A 20,560-nucleotide genomic window follows, 5' to 3' on the forward strand; every position below is an offset into this window, starting at 1 on the left:
CATTGCATGGGACTCGAGCTTTAAATCCTGCTCCAAGCCGGGCATGAGCCTGAGCTGGACGCTCTTCCTCGGACACGGGCTGTGCACGTGACAAGGACAGAAAGGGGAGAGAGGACGACCCGGTGGAGCCACCGCCCTCAACCCCGGCCCTTCCTTTGAGAACAGCTGCCCAGGTGGCATCAGCTGCCTGGGGTGGACACCTGGTGGGTTTAACTTGGGGACATTTCTGGTGACTTACTGAGGACCTGCTGGGTCTCACACGCTTAGGGCCCTCCCTCTGCTTTCAAATGAGCCATAGATTGAGCCCTGGCCGGTGAGGCTCGGTGGACAGAGAGTCAGCCTGTGCACAGGAGGGTCGTGGGTTCAATTCCTGGTCAAGAGCACCCACCTGCGTTGCAGGTCCTATTTCCGGCCCCAGTCGGGGCTTGTAGGGGAGGCAACCGCTCGATGCGTCTCTCTCACCTCAATGTCTCTCTCTCTCCCTCCCTTCCACTCTCTCTAAGAATCAATGGAAAAAACACCCTCAGGTGAAGATTAGCAAAAACAAGTGCGGAGCCACAGGAAGTGCTCCGCAAACGTCTCCCGTGGAGACAGGGCCCTGCTCAGCCCCCGCCTCTCACCGACCCTCAGCGCCTGCCCTGAGTTTATCTTCCTGCACCCGGCCTTCCTCCTCTCTCCCTGCCAAACCCTGCGGGGACAGCAGTGCTCACCGGCCAACGCCCTGACTTTGGGACAAAGGTGCCCCGTGTTCTCCGAGCTCCGCCACAGCCTCGTGGGAGGGGCAGGGCCACGTTCTCCGTCCGAGTGTGTGAGCCCATTTTACAGAGGGGAGAGTCGAGGCCCAGGAACGTTGGAAACTCGCTCAAAGGAAGTGTCAGAGCCTTGCTCCGGCTCCACGCCCACTCCAGCCGTGAGGCCTTGGCCAGGAGACCGGTTATTTACCCAGAAGCCCGGGGCCGAGGGGTCTCAGGCTCCTGATTCCGGGCTCACGCTGTTCCCAGGACACGGCAGCCTGGCCAGAGAGCCAGACCACGCGCGGCCGGCCTCCTGTTCCACTCCGCACAGCCTGGCAGCTCAGGCAGCCGGTCAACATCTGGTGACGCCATCTGCCCGAGTCACATCCGCACGGCCGACTGTCATCTTTTAATGAGGCAAGATACACATCGGAACAGGGCGCCCACAGCGCGACGGGCCGAGCGGGCACGCTCCTGAAGGAAACGGCCCCGTGGCGCCGGTCCGCTCATAAGCGCCCGCTCCCCCCACCCCAGGGCCCTACGTACTGGAGAAAATCAAAGTGCCCCGAGAAATCCCAGAAAATGGCAAAATACATAAACAGCACACCTGACAGACCCGCACCTGGAAATAAACGGCCTCGTTCTAAATACAGAATCTCTGACGTATTCCCGCTTGCATCTGCTGCCTTTTTCCTGCCGCTAAATATTTTAACAGGTGCTGAGAGTAGAATTAAATGGGGGGGGGGGCGCTAAAAAAGAAACCAGGGCGCCTCAGGCCGGGCGGCAAATGGAGCTGCTGCCTTGGGACGCTAGCTGCCCCCCATCGATGCCAATGGGCGCCGGGATTCGCATATTCCACACCCAGCGGCTCCTTGTGTCAGAGACCTGCCAGTTCCCCAAACCCACCCCGCGCTGGGGAGCCAGGCAGCCCGCGCGCGGTCGGCCACCAGGGGGCAGCGTCCCCCCCACGGCTGGCAGGAGGGCATGGCTGGCGGGTGGGCATCTTGGCCCCTCCCTGGCTGCTGCTGACATGAAGTCCCTCCAAGCGCCCTGACAGGTGCCGCAATTCTACTGTGCTTTTTAAATTTTTCGTACTGGGGGCAAAAGATAAGAAATGCTTCTCTCTGTGGCTGGAGGCGTGAACGTGGGACATTTTCAAGACGCCGCTTTCCTGGGTGGGCAGCCCAGGACCCTCCACGGCGCCCAGCTAGCCCGCCGCGTACGGACCCACAGGGGGGACCCGGACGTGCAGATGGCTCCCGGCAAGTGCACCTGCCAATCACAGGCAACGGGCCACACGCCACTGAGGAGGGCAGGTCCCTTGTATCTTTCTACACAAAGGACAGCATTTTTTAAAACATGTTTTTATTGATTTTTTTAGAGAGAGAGGAAGGGAGGGGGAGAGAAACATCAATGATGAGAGTCATGGACCGGCTGCCTCCTGCACGCCCCCCACTGGGGATGGAGCCCGCAGCCCGGGCCTGCGCCCTGACCGGGAATCGAACCCTGACCTCCAGGTTCATAGGTCGATGCTCAACCACTGAGCCACGCCGGCTGGGTATGAAGGACAGTGTTTTAATACCCCAGCAATGCCAGTGGAGATGTTGCAGACAAATAAATCGTAGGTCCTCAAATTTTGGTTATAGTGGGTATCTGAGCGGCTTCGCGGAAATCCGCCTCTCTCTGAGTCTGCCTCTGTCTCCGTCTCTCTCCGTGTGCCTTTCTGGTCTCCCTCTGTCCCTCTTTGTTTTTTTATATTAAAGATTTTAAAAATCATTTTTAATTTTTCAATTACAGTTGACACGCAATATTATACTAGTTTCAGGTGTACACCCCATTGATTAGACATCACATACTAAGTGATCACCCCGACAAATCTCCCACCCCCCTGGCACCATCCATAGTTATTAGAATATCACTGACACTCTCCCCTGTGCTGGACTTTCCATCCCATGACTGTCCCGTAACCGCCGATCTGTCGCCCTCAATCCCTCCACCTTTGCACCCGGCCCCCAACCCCCACCCCTCTGGCAACCATCAAAATGTTCTCTGTATCCAAGTCTGCTTCTGTCCTGCTTGTTCCTTTATTTTGATTTTTAGGTTCAATTGTTGATAGATATGTATTTAGTGCTATTTTATTGGTCATATTTTTTATATTTTTCCCATCTTTTCCATAAAGAAGACACTTTAACATTTCATTTCTCTGTCCCTCTGTCTCTTGGCCTCTCTCTGTGTGTCTTTTTCTGACTCTCTGCCCCCTGTTCCTCTCTCTCTGTTACACACACGCTCGCCCCCCCATCGCTCGCTAAGCGTCCTCTGTTGCCGTGTTATCCGTGTTGGGAGATCTGGGCGCAGAACAACCGAGCACATGCAGGAGGCGACCAATCAATGTCTCTCTTTTACACTGATGTTTCTCTCCCTTCCCTTCTTCCCTTCCACTCTTTCTAAAAAAGAAAATCAATGGAAAAAAATATCCTCAGGTGAGAATTAACCAAAAAAAAAAAAAAAGCCCACAAAAAATTAGAGGCCAAGCCCTAGCACTTCATGCCTCAGTGTTTTTAGTGACATTACAATGGGAATTAATGCTCCGGTGGCACATGAAGTCCCTGCAATGCAGGATCCCAGCTCGCAGAATGCACGGCGCTAGGGAGGAACGACAGTGTCTGGGCTTCATAACGCCCAGGGCACCCCTGGCTCCCTGGGCCTCCCGGTGCTGAGCGCTCGCTGCGCCCACGTGGTTCCTGGCAGGCAGGAGGACACGGGGTCTGAGGACCCTCACGGCCCTACGTCCCTACACCCTGATCTTGGACGATCGGCCTCCAGGGCTGTGAGGAATCGGTGTGTCGCTCAGGCCGCCTGTCTGAGATGTTCTGTTACAGACGCACTGAGGAGGGTTAGTGAGGAAACACACACAGTGCTCGGCCCGAACAGCGACCAGTACGCGGCGGGACGGTCTCGCGAGCGGGGAGGCAGATGACAAATGTTAAGAACAGAGCTCCTGGCTCCGATTCCTAGTTATTTAATCCCACACACGGCTGGGGTCCTCTCGTCCCAGAGGACACCCAGTGGTAGGAAGCGTCCCACAAGGCAAGGACCCCGGACGGCGACTCACTCGGTTGGCTCCCCTCGGGAGCTTTCACCTGTTCTTTCTTTCCCAACTCTGCCGGCCTCAAGGCACAAGTCACTGGACCTGTTGGAGTGAGAGTCAGGAACCTGTGCCTATTCCAGTGTCCCCAGACGTCACCTCCTGGTACAACACGCCTCCCGCTACAGCGCCTCCTGCCCTGGAGCCGGAGGGCTTGGGTCCTGGAAGCCACCAGGTGAGCGCTTGACGCTCCAGGCTCCAGCCCATAGCCTGATGCGCCCTGAAGCCCCAACAGCATCTTTTTAATTTAGCAGAAGCTCAAGGAGCTGGAGTTTAACGTATAGTTAAAGTGAAAGGAAAAGACAACCACCGCCACCTGGGGCAGTGGCGGCCACACAACCACAGTGACTACATGACCACGGAGGCCACATGACCGCAGCAACCATGGTGGCCACATGACCATGGAGAGCCACACAACCACAGTAACCACATGACCACAGCGACCACAGCAACCACACAACCACAGTAACCACATGACCACGGCGACCACAGCAACCACACAACCACAGTGACCACATGACCACAGCGACCACAGCAACCACACACCATGGGAACCACATGACCACGGCGACCACATGCCATGGTGACCACAAGACCACGGCGACCACATGACCACGGCGACCCCCCACCCCGCTCCCCGGCCGCTCGGCATGTCTCACCTTCGTACAGCCAGTCGCTCAGGCCGTTGTAGATGACTCCCTCCTTCCCGGTGGAAACCACGCGGATGGCCTGCTTCCCGACATGTGCGCAGTAGTAGATGTTGTTTTCAAAGATAAATATCTAATTGGGGAAGAGAAAACACACAGCGTTAACCCAGAAGGTGGCTATAAGCAGGATGTGCTTCAAGAGTCCGAAACCAGCGATGCAGTTTGAGTTTTCCTGGTGCATTTACCCAGCGTGACAAAGGTCATCTCAGGACCCCTTGGGCTCGCCCACGGCAGACAGAATCTGCGTTTCGGGTTCATCGGAGACTCAAACTCCACATCGAACTGACACAGTTCACCCAACGCCATCATTTACCAGGATGGACAATCTGTCATCGGATACTTCTGGGTGCGTTGACATCAAAGTGCCCTGACCGTGCCGGCAGTCACAGTTCCCCAGCAGTTAAGATTGGTGGGCTTGGAAACGGGAATCTGAGGTTTATCCACTGAACATTCATCTGGTGCTCGGCCTGGAGCTCCAGCCACGGAGTCCACCGGCCAGGACACAATTTTGACATTTTTTTTATTGACAACGCAAAGAAGGCAGTTTCCCCAGATCGTCCTGTGGGCAGGATGGACCTGAAGGGACGACCAGGTGTGAGTCCTCGGCTCGGGCCCCCTGGAGCGTAAAGCACCCCCTCCAGCCAGAAGGGAGCCGGGGATCTTCCAGATACCAGGACGCCTCCCAATTCACGTTCAGTAGCTGTTCTTACGAGTTCCCCTAAGGGTGAGATGTTAGAGATGACGCAGCTCTAACTTCTTCTACGCCCTCCAAGCCTCTAACACGGTTCGAATCAAATGGGGCGGCGCCCAGTTAATATTAGGAGTGAGTCGAATATCTACGCCAGGTATTGGAGCCTTTTGTACCTTGGCTGTTATCTTCAGTGGGAGGAAAGGGAAAGCGGGCGTCGCAAGGAGGGGCGCGTTTGCCTGGAGGCCGCCTTACAGGCTCCTGTTGACGGTCAGTTAAGATGCCGAATAAAAGGCGGTGGAGGCTATTGCGGCCGGTCTGCGGTGACGCAACGCCACGCGCCGAGGGTAGGGAGTCCTGGGGAGCTGGGCTTGGTGAGGTCGGATATTGGGGTGAACGGCTGGGGTTTCCACTTTTGTTTTTCTTTAATCCCTGCCTGAGGATATTTTTTCCATTGCTTTTACAGAGAGTGAAGGAGATGGGGGTGGGGGGGTGGGGGAGAAACATGGATGGGAGAGAGACACGTCGATCGGCTGCCTCCCGCACACGCCCCAAATGGGGCCGGGGATGGAGCCTGCAACCCAGGTATGTGCCCTTGACCAGGAATCGAACCCATGACCCCTTGGTGCTCCAGCAGACACTCTAACCACTGGGCAACACTGGCCGGGGGGGCCAATTCCCCCCTCTTTTTACATGATACAAACATCCAAACACGGGCCCTCAAGCAGGTATAGATATATACACACACACCTTTTACAGGGACACCTGGGAGGGTGTTTTAGAAAAGTCCCTCCGTTTTTTTGCTCATGCTTAGCCAGAACCTTCTAGAACCTTCTACACTCATAAGGAACCACATGACTGTGACATGTCACAGACCGGGAGCTGCAGCTGCAGCTGGGGGAGGAGGGGTGGCCGGGAGATGCCTGGTTATCCGATGTCACAGGCCAGGTCTTTGCACCGAGGGACAGGCTTCTCTGAGGAATAGGCGTGGGGGTCGCTGCTTTGGGAGTCTGGCCCACGAGTCCTGGTGCTCCCCATGGTTCCCAAGAGGCCCCGACCCCTCCCACCCGGACGGCCGGCCTGGCTGAGCAAGGACACCTTTGAGCCCAGCAGGGAGCATGTGCTGAGCTATTTTAATACGCAGCCAACCTTCTGCTTGGCTTGGGAGTGAGCACGTCCGAGAAACCAGGGCTCTCCGAAGAAACCTTAGCAAAGTGAGGAAGCCAATGAATAAGGCAACATCTAAAACTTCTTATAAGGTCAGGGGACGTTCTGGCTGCAGAATGTCACTTAGTGTCATGGAAATGTGACTCGGAGGAGACTCGGGAGAACTGACATCAGGGAGGGTCCCCCTTCCTGCCGCCGAGCGCGTCTTTCTCTCCCTGGGAATGAGCTGTTACCCCGACTGCAACAGCTACGCTCCAGTTCACATTCAACTTAGACACTGCTGTCTTAAGAAAGCTCCTCTTAGGAGTCAAGTTACTGCCCTTTAATTCTAAAAAGAGGCCTCCTGGAAGGTAGAGCGTAGCCGTTAGTAGAGAAACAAAGAGGAGAGATAACAGTTCTTTTCTTTTTTTTTAAAAAAAAGATTTTTTTCATTTTAATATGCTTTTATTGATTTTTTAAAAATATATCTTTACTGATTTCAGAGAGAGGAAGGGAGAGAGAGAGAGAAACATCAATGATGAGAGTCATTGATCGGCTGCCTCCTGCACGTGCCCCACTGGGGATCGAGCCCACAACCTGGGCGTGTGCCCTGACCGGGAATCGAACCGCGATCTCCTGGTTCATAGGTTGATGCTCAACCGCTGAGCCACACCGGCCGGGCAACTGAAGAGATGCTGGGCCATCACTGGGAGCACCCCCTGCAGGCGGAGCCAGGGGAGGGGTGGCAGGAGCGGCGGCGAGTTCAGGTTAGGAAGCAGCCAAGTCCCGGTGCCGCTGAGGGGCTGGGGGAGGACCCGCAGGCACAGCACCCGCGGGACGGGCGCAGGACAGATCTGGCTGGAGGCTCCGAGGGGCGATGGGGACTCGGCATGCTGGCCCGACGTGTGTGATTCACACTCCCAATCAGCCCAGCCGAGGGAATTGTCAAACATCATTCTGGCCCTGAATGGCCCTCGAAGCCATTAGGGTGAAAACTAAAACCATTCAGGTAAGCGATTAGGTCTCCAAATGAAAGAACAAACAGAAAAATCAATCCACTAATCTGCTAATTGCTTGTTATAAGCGGAAATAGCCGAAGTGGATCTTAGCCATGATATACGCAGGAATAGAGTGAGTCTGAAATAAATACAAACGGGCCTGTTTCATTTCAGCTCGTTCCCTGATCACCTAAGCTCGCTCGGGTCACTGTCCGTCGTGAGTAGACATCCACGTCCCGCACGTCCCGCAGGAGTCAGACAGGTACCGTGAACCTTCATGGACTGTGGGATAACCTTGTCCAAGGGCAGAGAGACATCCGGATGGAGAAAGGTTATTTTAAAAGGGGAATTATGCCCTGGCTGGTGTGGCTCAGTGGTTAGAGCGCCAGCCCACGCACCAAAGGGCCTCGGGTTTGATTCCCGGTCAAGGGCATGCACCTGGGCTGCAGGTTCGATCCCCGGCCCCGGTTGGGGCCTGTGTGGGAGGCAACCAGTCGATGTGTCTCTCTCACATCGATGTCTCTCTCCCCCCCCTTCCACTCTCTCTGAAAAATAAAATAATAAAGGGAAGTGTTACGACCTTCCAGTATTGATAATTGATTTCTAATAATCTCTAGCGACACTTTAGGATAAATTTTCTTTGTTCAAATCTCAGTCTGGCTTCACCCATTATTTCAAATCAGTTAAAGCTGAAAAGGAGTGAAAATGAAGTGAGCTGTTAAAGTCAGCTGTTAAAGTGTGTGTACATTTTGGGGGACACCCTACATTTGTTGCAAGCCTGTGCTGGGTGCAGAGCCACCGCCATGGGAGACCCAGGCGTCAGGGAAACCATTCACCTTCCTGAACAGCCGACACCGGGTCTGGGAAATGAAGCTGCCCCGAGGTGAGCCAGCTGAATAATAAAACAGCGACGCCTGCGAGGGGCTGTTGGAGTAACTGGATGGGCAACCCTGCAGCAGTTCAGCAGGAGAGAGAGTCGCGGTTATGCCAGGCGGGCGAGGGGGACATGGGGCCGTCCCTGTGATATTTTCCAACTGTGGAACGTTTTCGGAATTATGACAAAGAGGCGCTCCCTCCATCCAGATGGGAAACTGCACGAAACAGTCCATAAAAGCCCATTACGGGCGCCGAGGAGACTGCTGAGCCGGGCACCCCGAGGCTGCTGGGAAATTCTTCGACCACCCAGCCCGCTCTGGTCACGTGCCGGGAGTGATGGGCTTGCCCAGGGCTACAATGTAACTGTGGCTCCACCCCGCAGCCTCGAGTCTAAAAAGGTTACTGTAATTTGTATCTGCCCTGTTACATTACCCAAGGGCTCTGTCCTGAAAGGGCCTCCTCTGACTGCGCAAGTCCCGTCCTGCTTTTAAATTGCACTTGATAGATCACCCTGAAACCCTCTAAGCTAATAGCGCCCAGGCCGGCTCGGGCGCCCCCTCAATTGAATCTCCCTAGGAAATAATACACTGCCGCCCTCCAATCAATCGAATTAGGGGCCCGTGGGGAAGGCGACGCGGCTCATCAACGGCGGATGTGCAGCAGGGTCAGGCCCCGGCTTCCAACCCTGAGGCCACCGCTGTCTCAGTTTTGCTTTGGCTTCCAAGTGGGTTCTGGGCAATGTCCCTGAAAGGTCTGCAGCCCAGATGGGGGGAAGGGCACATTCACGCTGGCACCGACAGGGTGAGAGGCAGTCACCTCTAAGGACCCCGTGCGCTCCGACCCCCCAAAACGCTGCCTCCCCTCACGTGGCTTCAGAGCGCATCTGCTGAGTGGGATTCCTAAAGCTCACGGCTGAGAACAAATTCCTTTATCTTTTTATTTTAAAAAAATATGTTTTTATTGATTTTTAGAGAGAAAGGGAGAGGGAGAGAGATAGAAACATCAGTGATGAGACAGTCATTGATGGGCTGCCTCCTGCACGCCCCCGACTGGGGATCCAGCCCCCAACCCGGGCCTGTGCCCCGACCGGGAATCGAACTGGTGACCCCTTGGGACCCAGGACGACACTCAATCAACTGAGCCACACCGGCCAGGACTTCTTTTAAATTTTTAACGAATACATACTGTTGCTTTATTCAAGAAACGTTCAGAAGTGGATAAAATGCCCATAATCTGGCCAGGCCAAAGTATTGATCTTTCCCGATATACCAATACACACAGAACCGCTTACTTTTAGCCCTAATCTGACTGCCTCCTGGGATGGTCTGTCCCGCACACGCGCACACAGCCGGCCGCCTATTTCCGACGCCGGGTAACAGCTCGGGCTGCGAACGTGCAGCACGTTACCCGCTCCCTAGACACACGCAGGAGGCCCCGGCCTTCAAATGACCACCCAGGCGAGCGCGCCATTGACGCCTGTGTGGACGTAGCGCTGGGTTCTCTCTAAAAGGGATTTGTGTGTTGGACGGTGTAGGAATGTCTTCAGGACTCTTACTGCGTGTTTTTACAATGTTTTAAGAATGAATTTTCTCTCACGCGTCTGCCCTGTATTCATACAACACGACCACATTTTTTGTTAGTTTCCACTGATTAAGAAATAATGATTGAAAATATGGTTAGCCCTGGCCGCTGTTGCTTCACGGTTAGAGCGTCAGCCTGGACACCGAAGGGTCTCAGGTTCGATTCCCAGTCAAGGGCACGTACCTGGGTTGCAGGCTTGACCCCCCGGCCCCGGCTGGGGCGTGTAGGGCAGGCAACCCATGGATGTGTCTCTCTCACATCAGTGTTTCTCCCTCCCTCCCTCCCTCCCTCCCACTCTCTAAAAATCAATGGAAAAAATATCCTTGGGTGAGAATTAATAAAAAAAAAATTTTTTTAAAAATCTCATTTCCTCTTTGATCCCACAATTATGAGGTTGCTTTTGGGTTTTGAAAACCCTAATCTTCAGAGAGCCTGTGGACGGAAGAGCCCCAGCGATCCTCCCTAATTCTCCTCAGTCCCTAACCATAGCTCTGCTGGGCTGGCCCATCCATCCCCGTTGGTCACCAAAACTCAACTTATTATCTGAGTGCAAGTGAATATCAAAATAACCGATTCCCACAGAGCCACGGAATGACCCCACATGGCGTTGGGGTTGAAGGGGCCCTTGGAAAGCGGGTGACTCACTCGCCGGGCCAGCTCCATCCATTATCCCAGGATATGTAGGCGATGCCATCCCTGGGAATTAATTTGTCGGCTACTGTCGTGGACTTCAGTGCCCGTGATGAATGTTTTTACAATGAATGCCAAATTAACCCAAACTGATTAGGCGCTTTTATAAGTTATTAATGGGATGTCACCTCAGCCTGGGCCTCTCCGTGGAGGTGACATTTCATGAAACAATCTCCTCTTGCTGGAAAAAAATCAATCTCCCTCCCCTTGCTGGGTTTGTCATGCTGATAAGGTGCCCCCTGCCGCCTCTGTCACCTAGACCTGGGTGAGCAGCAGTGCCCTTGGGGACGGCTGTGACCAAGGGGAGGCAGCTCATCCCATTTTGGCTCAGTTCCCCGGTGGCTTTCCGGGAAGGGGTGAGAACCACTGAACAGCTACGGGTCCTGGGGCTGGAGAAGGAAGCAGGAGGGCCCACCAGCTTTTTCCAAGTCCCCCCAGCCCCAGCTTTAATGCGATATAATTGACATATAACAATGTATAAGTTTAAGGTGCTACAAAAAGATTAGCACCACAGCCTCAGCTGACACCTCTGCCTGATACACAGTTACCACTCCATCCGATACATAGTTACCACCTCCGCCCAATACACAGTTAACACTTCCAGCCGATACACAGTTACCACTCCATCCGATACACAGTTACCATTCCCTCAGCTAGACAGAGAAGACATGTGCGATATCACTCACCTGGGGAATCTAAAAAGCCAAACTCATATCAACCAAGAGCAGGATGGTGGTCACCAGGGGCTGGGTGGGGACGGGGCGGGGGGTAGTGGTTGAAGGACACAAGCTTCCAGTTAAAGGATGAGTAAGTTCTGGGATCTAATGTCTGGGAATTTTATAAGAAACATATTCTCTCTGTCCAGGGGATGGTTTCGGGAGGGGAGGGGGGTGTCAGAGCAGGGGAATCCTGCTGTCTCCAGATCATGGTCTTTTCCACACAGACAGACAGACCCTTTCAAACCCACTTGAAGCTGAAGGTGTAGAGGGATAGGACTCGACGGTTTGTTTCTGAACAGTGTCCCTGACCCCCTAGGATCTGGAGAAGAGTCAGAAAAGAGATGCACCCCTTTGGATGCCCACCCAGGCCCCTGCGTCATGTCCTGCATGTCCCGGCTTTCTCAAGGGCAGCCAGAGTCACCTTCGGACACACGCCAAACACTGACTGGATACAATTCTTTTTTTTTTTCTCATTTTCTACATTTTGCTTAAGCCAAGTAATAATCCTAATGCAACAATAACAACAAAAGCCGTCATTTATCAAGTACTTTCTTTATAGGAGGCTCCAAGTCGTGAACTCTAAACGGATGAAGTTAATCCACACACCAGCCCCTCCGAGGTCCATGTCTGGTGGTCTCTGTCTGGTGAGAGCGTGCCTTTGGTAAGGGCCAGAAACAAGAATATTGCCCTCTCCCCTTTTTAAAAAATCCTCACCCTAGGATATTTTTCCATTGATTTTTAGAGAGAGTGGGAGGGAGAGAGAGAGAAACATCGATGTGAGAGAAACACATCAACTGGTTGCTTCCTGCACTGGCCCCGACCGGGGCTGGGGATCGAGCCTACAACCCAGGTATATGCCCTTGACCGGGAATCGAACCCTTGACCCTTCAGTACACAGGCCAACGCGCTAACCATCGAGCCACGCCAGCCAGGGCCGAATGTCGCCTTTTTGACTCCAAATCTTTTGCTATTAAGGGCCCTTCATAAAGTGTAGCTGAAATGCCCCCATTTAGGTCAATATACTTTTATTCTCGTCTCCAGGAAGATGCAGAGTGACGGCTGACTGTCATCCACACTGCAGCATTCATGCCCTGGGAGATGACGACTGAGCTGGCTCCCTCTTCCAAGTGGGAAATAGAGCCTGGGACTCTCCTCAGTGTTCTGCCACCGGGCATAGTCCCCACCTCCCCGCTCCAGCAGATTCCCGGCCAACTCCTGCACTTGCCCTTCATTTCCACCTCCTGATGCTGTTCTCACTGAGGACTCCCCAAGGGATTCATTAACTATCCTTCCAGAGCTGCTCGTGGGTCAGCATCCCGGCGGCAAGCCAACCAGACAGAGGCCTGCTCTGTCTCCAATCTTCTGGGGGCACTGGCAGGTGCCAGTCTTCAATCCTCCCTCCCTTCCTTCCTTCCTTCCTTCCTTCCTTCCTTCCTTCCTTCCTTCCTTCCTTCCTTCCTTCCTTCCTTCCTTCCTTCCTCCCTCCCTCCCTCCCTCCCTTTCTTCCTCACCTGAGGATATTTTTCCATTGATTTTTTAGAGAGTGCAGGGAGTGAGGGAGGAAGGGAGGGGGGCGGAGAGAGGGAGACCGATGTGAGACAGACACATCAAACCTGCCTCCAGCACTTGGGACTGAACCTGCAACCCAGGTGGGTGCCTTCGACTGGGAACTGAACCGGCGACCCTTTGGTTCGTGGGCTGACGCTCTAACCACTGAGCCACACCGGCCAGGGCCAATTCTGATTTTAAGAGAATTCTCCATCAGGAAAGAAATAGACATGTTACATTTGCAGATGCCCCGTGTGCTTATCCGCAGTGTAACTCACACACACAGACCGACTAGGGTGAGATAATATTCAGGCTATAAAAAGGCAACTTCATCAAATGCAAAACGTGGGCACCGAATGCGCCTTGCTTACCAGCTGCTGTCCCTTGGGGCCCCACCCTGCATACTGCAGTTTCGCGTTGCTGACCTCCGGGGGATCTAGACTTTGAGGGTCCCTGGAAAACAGAACAAACAAAGCAACATGGTGGGAAAGAAGGATTTCGGATGCTGTAGTTTTATTCTCCCCCTAAGCCTCCCCCCCCCCCCCCACTGCACCCTTTTTAGAAGCTGTGCTGTTACTAACCCGTCTCGGGAGCCACCCGGTGACTCCGGGTGTGTGCAATTTACAGAAACTGACTCAGGTCCTGCTGCTGAGCCCAAATAGTAAATATTCACCCAGAGAGAACGGGCGGAGGCGTCTATAGATCAATTTTTAAAAATATTCCGAACAGTCAAAATTAAAAATTGAAATGCATAACTATGCGGCGATAAATCCCCCTAATTTATATCTCCATCTTTGGCTTTCCTGGCACATAGCTATTTTTTTTTTCTCCCCTAAGCATAACGTCAGATCATTCTGACTTCCCAGAACCAGCAGCTTCAAGGACAGGTTCCATCTTTTGGTTTGTGTTGATAGATACCACTCTCCACGGAGAGAGAGAGAGAGACATTGAGAGAGAGAAATAGAGAGAGACGTTGAGATGGAGAGACTGAGAGAGAAATTAAGAGAAAATTTTTTTCCTTTTAAACATCACCTACATTTTTTCATTGTTAATTTATTATGTGCACAAAACCACACCACCAAAATCCTGCCTATGTACTTAATGGTCATAATGGATAAAAATCATAATGAAAAGGTGAAAAAAACCTAACACTCTTGTAAGTGTTACATGTTTCAGTATATTTTGTAGCCACCGCTGTCTACAATGTGTAGAAAAGACTGATGGTCGTATTCTTTTGGACGAAGCCTCCCCCCAGGCTCCCCAGGTGGGATTCTCTCCGTGTTCTGCTGAACAGCCCAGCCCAGCCCCTGTGATGTGAGCACCTGTCACGTGGCTACAATGTATCTTCAGCAGAAGACACAGCTACGAATGTGCTCGTTCATCTATAAAGAGACTGTGACTGAATGGTCTTTGAGGAAGGAAGACGCTGAATTTTAAGGAGTTGCTTAAACCAAAGGGACCAGACAGGAAGGGAGGTGAAGTGGGTGGGGATGTGTGAGCGAGGGCTTGGATCAGTAGGAAATCCTAAAGTAAGCACTTAATGATCCTACCAGGGCAAGACGGAACACATTTCAGAGTCAAAGGCACTGGGGCAGGTGGGAGTCTGCCATGCCCAGCAGTTTTAGATGGTGTCCCTGGGTCTGCAGTAACCAGGGACATCTGGACATGCGGTGACAAAGCACCAAGTGAGGGATGACAATGACAGGACTCAGCTGGGTGCCCCGGCACTTAGGAGAGCAATGGGAGTGTCTTAACATCCCAGGTCCCCAATAAATGTTAGCAAACCTACCATTTGTGTGATTTCACTATTTCAAGGTATTTTCATAAACATGGGTGATTCCTCACTGAGAAATCTGTGTGGGGAAAGGTTTTCTAAGGATGACTCAAAATCCAGATGTGATAAAATAGAAGAGCGATACGTTTGAGTACATAAAAATTTTCAAAAAATGGCATGACAATATGTCACAAAAGATGACTGAGAAACTGGGAGAAAATATTCATAACACATACTATGGACACATGGCTAATATCTCTGTCATATAAAGAACTCTAAAATTAAGGTTTCAAAAGACCAAAGCAAATGACAGAAATATGAGAAAAAGACACAAGGGGACAAATCTCTAAAAATATATTCAAATAGCCCTGGAACATCTGAGAAAGTACTAAACATACGCAAAATGAGAGACATGCAAATTGAAACTATACTGAGTTATTTCTTACCTATGAAATTTGCTGAAAAACAAAAAGAAAGCAAGTAAAGATAACTACATTGTGTTGGTGAGGCTGTGGAGAAACAGGTATTCTCGTGCTTTGCTGGTGGGGACGCAAACTGGTACAGTCCTCTCAGAGGGAAATCGGGGGATTCCTGATAAAGTACACACTTAACTCTTGACCCAGACCACTTCCTAGAAGACACATCTCTAAAGACACAAAAATACACATGCAGAAGGTTGTATTCAGTGCTGCTTTGTAATTATGGAATATGAGGAACAATGTGTGGGTGAGTAACCTGTGGTATATCCATACAGTGGAATATAATACACCTGTCAAAAAGAACGGAGATCTCCATATACTGACATGAAGTGATTTCCATGACAGAACTATGCAAAGCCCTGTAAGAGAGTAGCTATAGTGTGAGATCCGTCCTGTAAGAAAGGGATATGGGAAAATATGCATGCATCTCCTCATTTGTGGAAAAAAACAAATACAGGAGGCATAACCCAGAAACCAGAGATTGATTACATACAGGGGTGAGAGGAAAGAAGGGAGGCTGGGAAGAGGTCACTGGGAAGAGGGAGTCGTGTTTCTCTGGATGTATTTTTTTGATATAACACCCAGTCTTAGACCATAACAGGGTTTTCCATACTGTTCACAAACCCCCAAAATGAGACAAACAATAAAAAAAACCAGGATGTGGGGACACTGCAAAGGGAATCGAAACTTTAACTACAGAACATGTCCTATTTCAAACAAAGCACAGTGCTACACAGAAGGGGCGGGGGGGGGGGGGAAGGAACCAACAAAAGAAACTTCTGTAAACAGCATCTTGACAGGAGACCCCGAAGCTGAAGGCTGAGGAATTGCTGTGGTCTAGCAAGTATGTTTGCCAGGGGTACGGGTGAGCGATTCTGAAATGACTTTAGGGGTGCACTAGAAGGGACTAGTGTGCAAATGTAAAACACACTGGAGAGAGTGGGGGCCAGGCTCCGCCCTGTTGGAGGAGAGAGCTGTGAGGAAAAGGGGAGTGAGAGCAAACCCAAGGAAGTTTATCTGCTGGCCTCTTGCTCAGCTTTCACAGCATTCCCTTGGGGAGCACACACTTCCATCCACAGAGGAAATCCTGGGCACTGCATCAGCACCCAGGGGACCCCCAGCACTGCTCCCTGCCCTGAGCCTGAGAGCTGGCTCATTGTCACCCAACGGACTGAAATTCTCAGGTGCGTGTGTGTATGTGTAAGAGAGACAGAGATAGAGATACAGAGACAGATGGAGAGACAGAGAGACAGACAGAGGGAGACAGAGACACGGAGTGAGACAGAGAGATACAGAAAGACAGAGAGAGAGATACAGAGACAGATGGAGAGACAGAGAGACAGACAGAGGGAGACAGAGACACGGAGTGAGACAGAGAGATACAGAAAGACAGAGAGAGAGATACAGAGACAGATGGAGAGACAGAGAGACAGACAGAGGGAGACAGAGACACGGAGTGAGACAGAGAGATACAGAAAGACAGAGAGAGAGATACAGAGACAGATGGATAGACAGAGAGACACAGGGAGATAGAGACAGAAAGACAGAGACAGAGAGAGACACACACAGAGACACAGAGAGACAGAGAGAGAGACAGAGAGAGACAGGCAGAGATGGAGACACAGAGAGAGAGATAGGGAGACAGACAGAGAGACAAAGACAGAAAGACAGAGACAGAGACAGACAGAGACACACACAGAGATATAGAGAGACAGAGAGAGAGATAGAGACAGAGAGAGACAGGGAAACAGACAGGGACAGAGAGACAGAGACAGACAGATACAGAGATAGACAGAGACACACACAGAGACACAGAGAGACAGAGAAAAAGAGATAGAGACAGAAAGAGAGAGGCAGAGATAGAGACACACAGAGAGAAAGAGAAACAGGGAAACAGAGACAGAGAGACAGAGACAGACAGAGACACACACAGAGAGACAGAGAAAGACAGAAACAGACAGAGACAAACAGACCAACAGGGAGAGACATACACAGAGACACAGACAGAGAGACAGAGAATGAGAGAGGGTGCATGGAAGCACTGTATGCATTTGTTTATTTTGGTGTTGGTTCCTGCTCGCTCCCCATTTTCCCATCTTTCTCTTTATTTACTCATTTATTTTAAAGAATCCATGCCAGGCTCTCTATGAATCATCTCAGGGTGGAGATGAATTGGTAAAAAAAAATGATTAAGGACAAATACAATTATCTGGACTTAACTCTATCTCAAAATAATGGTGCAGTCCGTTCTGGTTTTGCTTATTTGAGCAATAAACAAACAGGGCATAAATCATGTTGAATTCTGAAGAGTAAATTAGTGAAGCAAAGTTTACTCATTTATCTTCCTAAGCTGGGCTTGGATTGAAAAGCTTCCCGACAAAAACAGCTTTTAGAAAGAGAAAAGTGAAGAATTGCTTTTCTGGCTCCTAACCTTTCAAGGCTAAAACATCAAAAAATAGCATTTTCAATGTCAAATAATACAGGTTCTCGGAATCTTCCTCATGGTGGATGACATAAAAATATGAAACATCCTCCAGTCTTAGCAGAGTACCTGACACATTGTAGATGCTCGTACATATTAACCAAATCATGAATTCAGTGTAGATGGATGGATGGATTGTGGATGGATGATGGATGGATGGGTGGACGGATGGGTGGACGGATGGGTGGACGGATGGATGGACGGATGGATGGACGGACGGACGGACGGATGGATGGATGGATGGATGGACGGATGGGTGGATGGATGGGTTGGTGGATGGGTGGATGGATAGATGGATGGATGGATGATAGATGATGGATGGATGGGTGGATGGATAGAAGATGGATGGATGGATGGATGATGGGTGGATGAGTGGATTGATATGAAATCCAGTCTAATCACCAACGCATGGTTGGTTGGGGTCAGTAAAATCTTAAACTCATATAGCATTTAAAGATTTGTATTCCCATTTTTTATGTATATCTTAAATTGCACAGTTAGCCTGTTGAAGGCAGGGGTCCTCACTGGCCAACACTCGAGTTCACTCATGATGTCTCCGTGTCTGTGGGTGTCAGATGCTCCTGTCCTTCTGAAAAAGGATTTGGATATAGAAGGTCCTGTCGTAGAGACTGAAGGGGTGACTCACTCTGAAATATTTGTGATGTATCCCTCATCCACCTTACAGGGGCACTTTAACACATACGGTCACAAATATAAGTACTAAATAAAGCCACAGAGCAATTTCATTTTTTGTTAACCCTCACTTGAGGATTTCCCCCCCTCCCCATTGATTTTGAGAGAGTGGAAGGGAAGGAGGGAGGGGCGGAGAGTGAGAGGAACATCGATGTGAGAGGCACATGGATCGGTTGCCTCTCCCATGAGCCCCAACCAGGGCCAGGGATTGAACCTGCAACCCAGGTCCATGCCCTTGACTGGACGCAAACCCATGACCCTCAGTCTATGGGCTGACGCGCTAACTACTGAGCCAAACTGTCCAGGGTGAGAGGGACGTTTTAAATAAAGGGGGACTCGTGTCTTATATCACGGTGTGCCCAGTGTCTAGACCAGACTGGTGCTCAGTAAAGTTCTGTTAAAGGGAGAGTGGGGGAGGCAGGCGAGGAGCGGGGTCTGGAGTGTCAGCTGAAGGACAAAGTGAATTTCAGGAATGACGAGAGGCCCTAACATTGAATGAGGGGCTGGTTGCCCAGCTCTGGGAACACCCCAAAACCCACCGAATTGTACAGTTAAATGGGTGAATTCCTTGGTATGGGAACTGAATCTCAATAAAGCTGGGACGGGGTGGGGGGGGGGGAGAATGCATGTAGGGGCGGGGCTGCCGGGGTCTGCGCCCCGGACCCCCGATGAGCCCTCCTCCGGGCTGAGACCTGGTCTGTTATCTGAAGACACTCACGAGGCCCTTCTCAGAATCATTTTAAACCCATTTAACGGTGCACGTTGATAACAAAACCAAAAAAGCCCTAACGTCGCAATGATAAATTGGACCAAAGAACAACCCGGAGAAACCAGACAACATTACGTCTCCAACAGCTCAGGCAGGGAAAGAAAAGCAATAAATTACGAAGCCCAGCACCCCCGGACGGAACAGAGGGAAAAACAACCCTGGAGCAAAAGCGGTTCAGTGGCTACGGCTAATTAGCAAAGTGGGACCCAGGAGAAGACGCAGCGCCCGGTCCCCTGCCTCTCCTGTCCCTCCCCGCTCCCTGGAGCTCACAGAATGACCGCTCCCGGGTGGCCGCTGCAGAGAAGGCTCCCTGCTAGTTCTCGCACCGCATCCTGACTCATCCCGCCTCCCCCTCGCCCGATCGCAGACGCGCCCCTCGGCCTGCCCGGTCGCCCCTTCCCCCGTCTAAGGCACAGCGTGGGACGTCCCCATGGATTTCTCAGAACCAGCCTGGAAACAACCTTGGGATCCAGATTCGTGTTTGTTGCGGAGGCTGCTCTGGGGAGAGGTTTCTGCCTCTCAGACCATCATCAAGCGACCTGGGCTTGGAGGGGGCCGGGGCGGCGGGGCGCGGTGGGGTCAGTTACGTGAAGGAGGTGGCAGAGGCCCGGGAGACACTGACCCGCTAGAGGACAGGCGGGACTGTCACTGGGGCAGGGGCCCGGTTCAGCGGTGCAGGGGTGTCCCAGGAGCACATGGGCCCTTCGCTTCCCTCCCCTCCCGACCGAGGCCTCAAAGGCACGAACAAAAGCGGCAACTTTGCCACCAAGCCCACTAGGGGGAGCCCAAGTCCAACGCCAGCCTGGGCGGACCCAGGCCCGGGTCTCCTTCCTGGGGGATTCGGACCACAAAGCAGGAGCTCTACCGGGTCCCTGGTGCAGGCTCGCGCAGGATGGACGGAGCTCTACCAAATGCCACTAGGTTAATTTCCAGGGTCACTCGCGGGGAGGCAGACACGCCCCTGCTTCTCTGAGTCTGAGAGATGCAAACCCCCCGAGTCCCACCCTCACGCTCTCCGGCAGTTGCCCTGGGTGGGGCCCAGGTGAGCAGCTCCTGACGTCAACATCACCTCCTCCCACTATCAGCCAACACCCGTGGAGCGTCTCCCGGGCCGTGCAATTCAAGGGGCCCGAACGTGCGCTTCAGGGTCAGCAAGAAGCCTGGCGAAATGACGCCTTCTGCGCGCCTTCACCCCGTTTTCAAGCGGGTTTGTGTGTGTGAAGATCTTCCCGATGCGCCGGGAGCGATTCCCAGGGACAGGATGGTGGAAACAGCTCCCCGTGTGTCCGTGGCTGACGGCGTTTCTCCCACCGCCGGGCGAGTCCTGTCCTGTGGGACCTTCTCACGGGAGCAGAGCGAGGCGGGAGGTACAGTCCCCGTGCGTCTGTCCGGGGGGCCCGGCGGCAGGGTCCCCGGGGGTTCAGGCAGGAAGAGGCTGGGAGGAAGCGGCCGAGCACAGAGGCCCTGTCGCCGGCCCGGGAATCCTCAGCGCTGCCCGGGGACCTCGCTGCTCTGACTCTTCTCACGCGCC

General features: G+C 52.3%; 1 protein-coding gene across 2 annotated transcripts in view; it reads right to left on the minus strand.

The window, feature by feature from the left end:
• The window catches only part of DPP6 (dipeptidyl peptidase like 6), a 363,707-nt gene that overhangs the window by 38,840 nt on the left and 304,307 nt on the right, over positions 1 to 20,560 (minus strand). For both annotated transcript variants that reach the window (XM_016196944.2, XM_087820908.1), the window contains exons 7-8: positions 13,204 to 13,285; positions 4,539 to 4,659 (exon numbers count right to left, since the gene is read on the minus strand). In XM_016196944.2, coding sequence (XP_016052430.2) covers positions 4,539 to 4,659; positions 13,204 to 13,285 — 203 coding nt within the window. The remainder of the gene's footprint in view (positions 1 to 4,538; positions 4,660 to 13,203; positions 13,286 to 20,560) is intronic.

Source organism: Miniopterus natalensis, chromosome 10, assembly GCF_054644295.1.
Source record: "Miniopterus natalensis isolate mMinNat1 chromosome 10, mMinNat1.hap1, whole genome shotgun sequence".
Classification (NCBI taxonomy): domain Eukaryota; kingdom Metazoa; phylum Chordata; class Mammalia; order Chiroptera; family Miniopteridae; genus Miniopterus; species Miniopterus natalensis.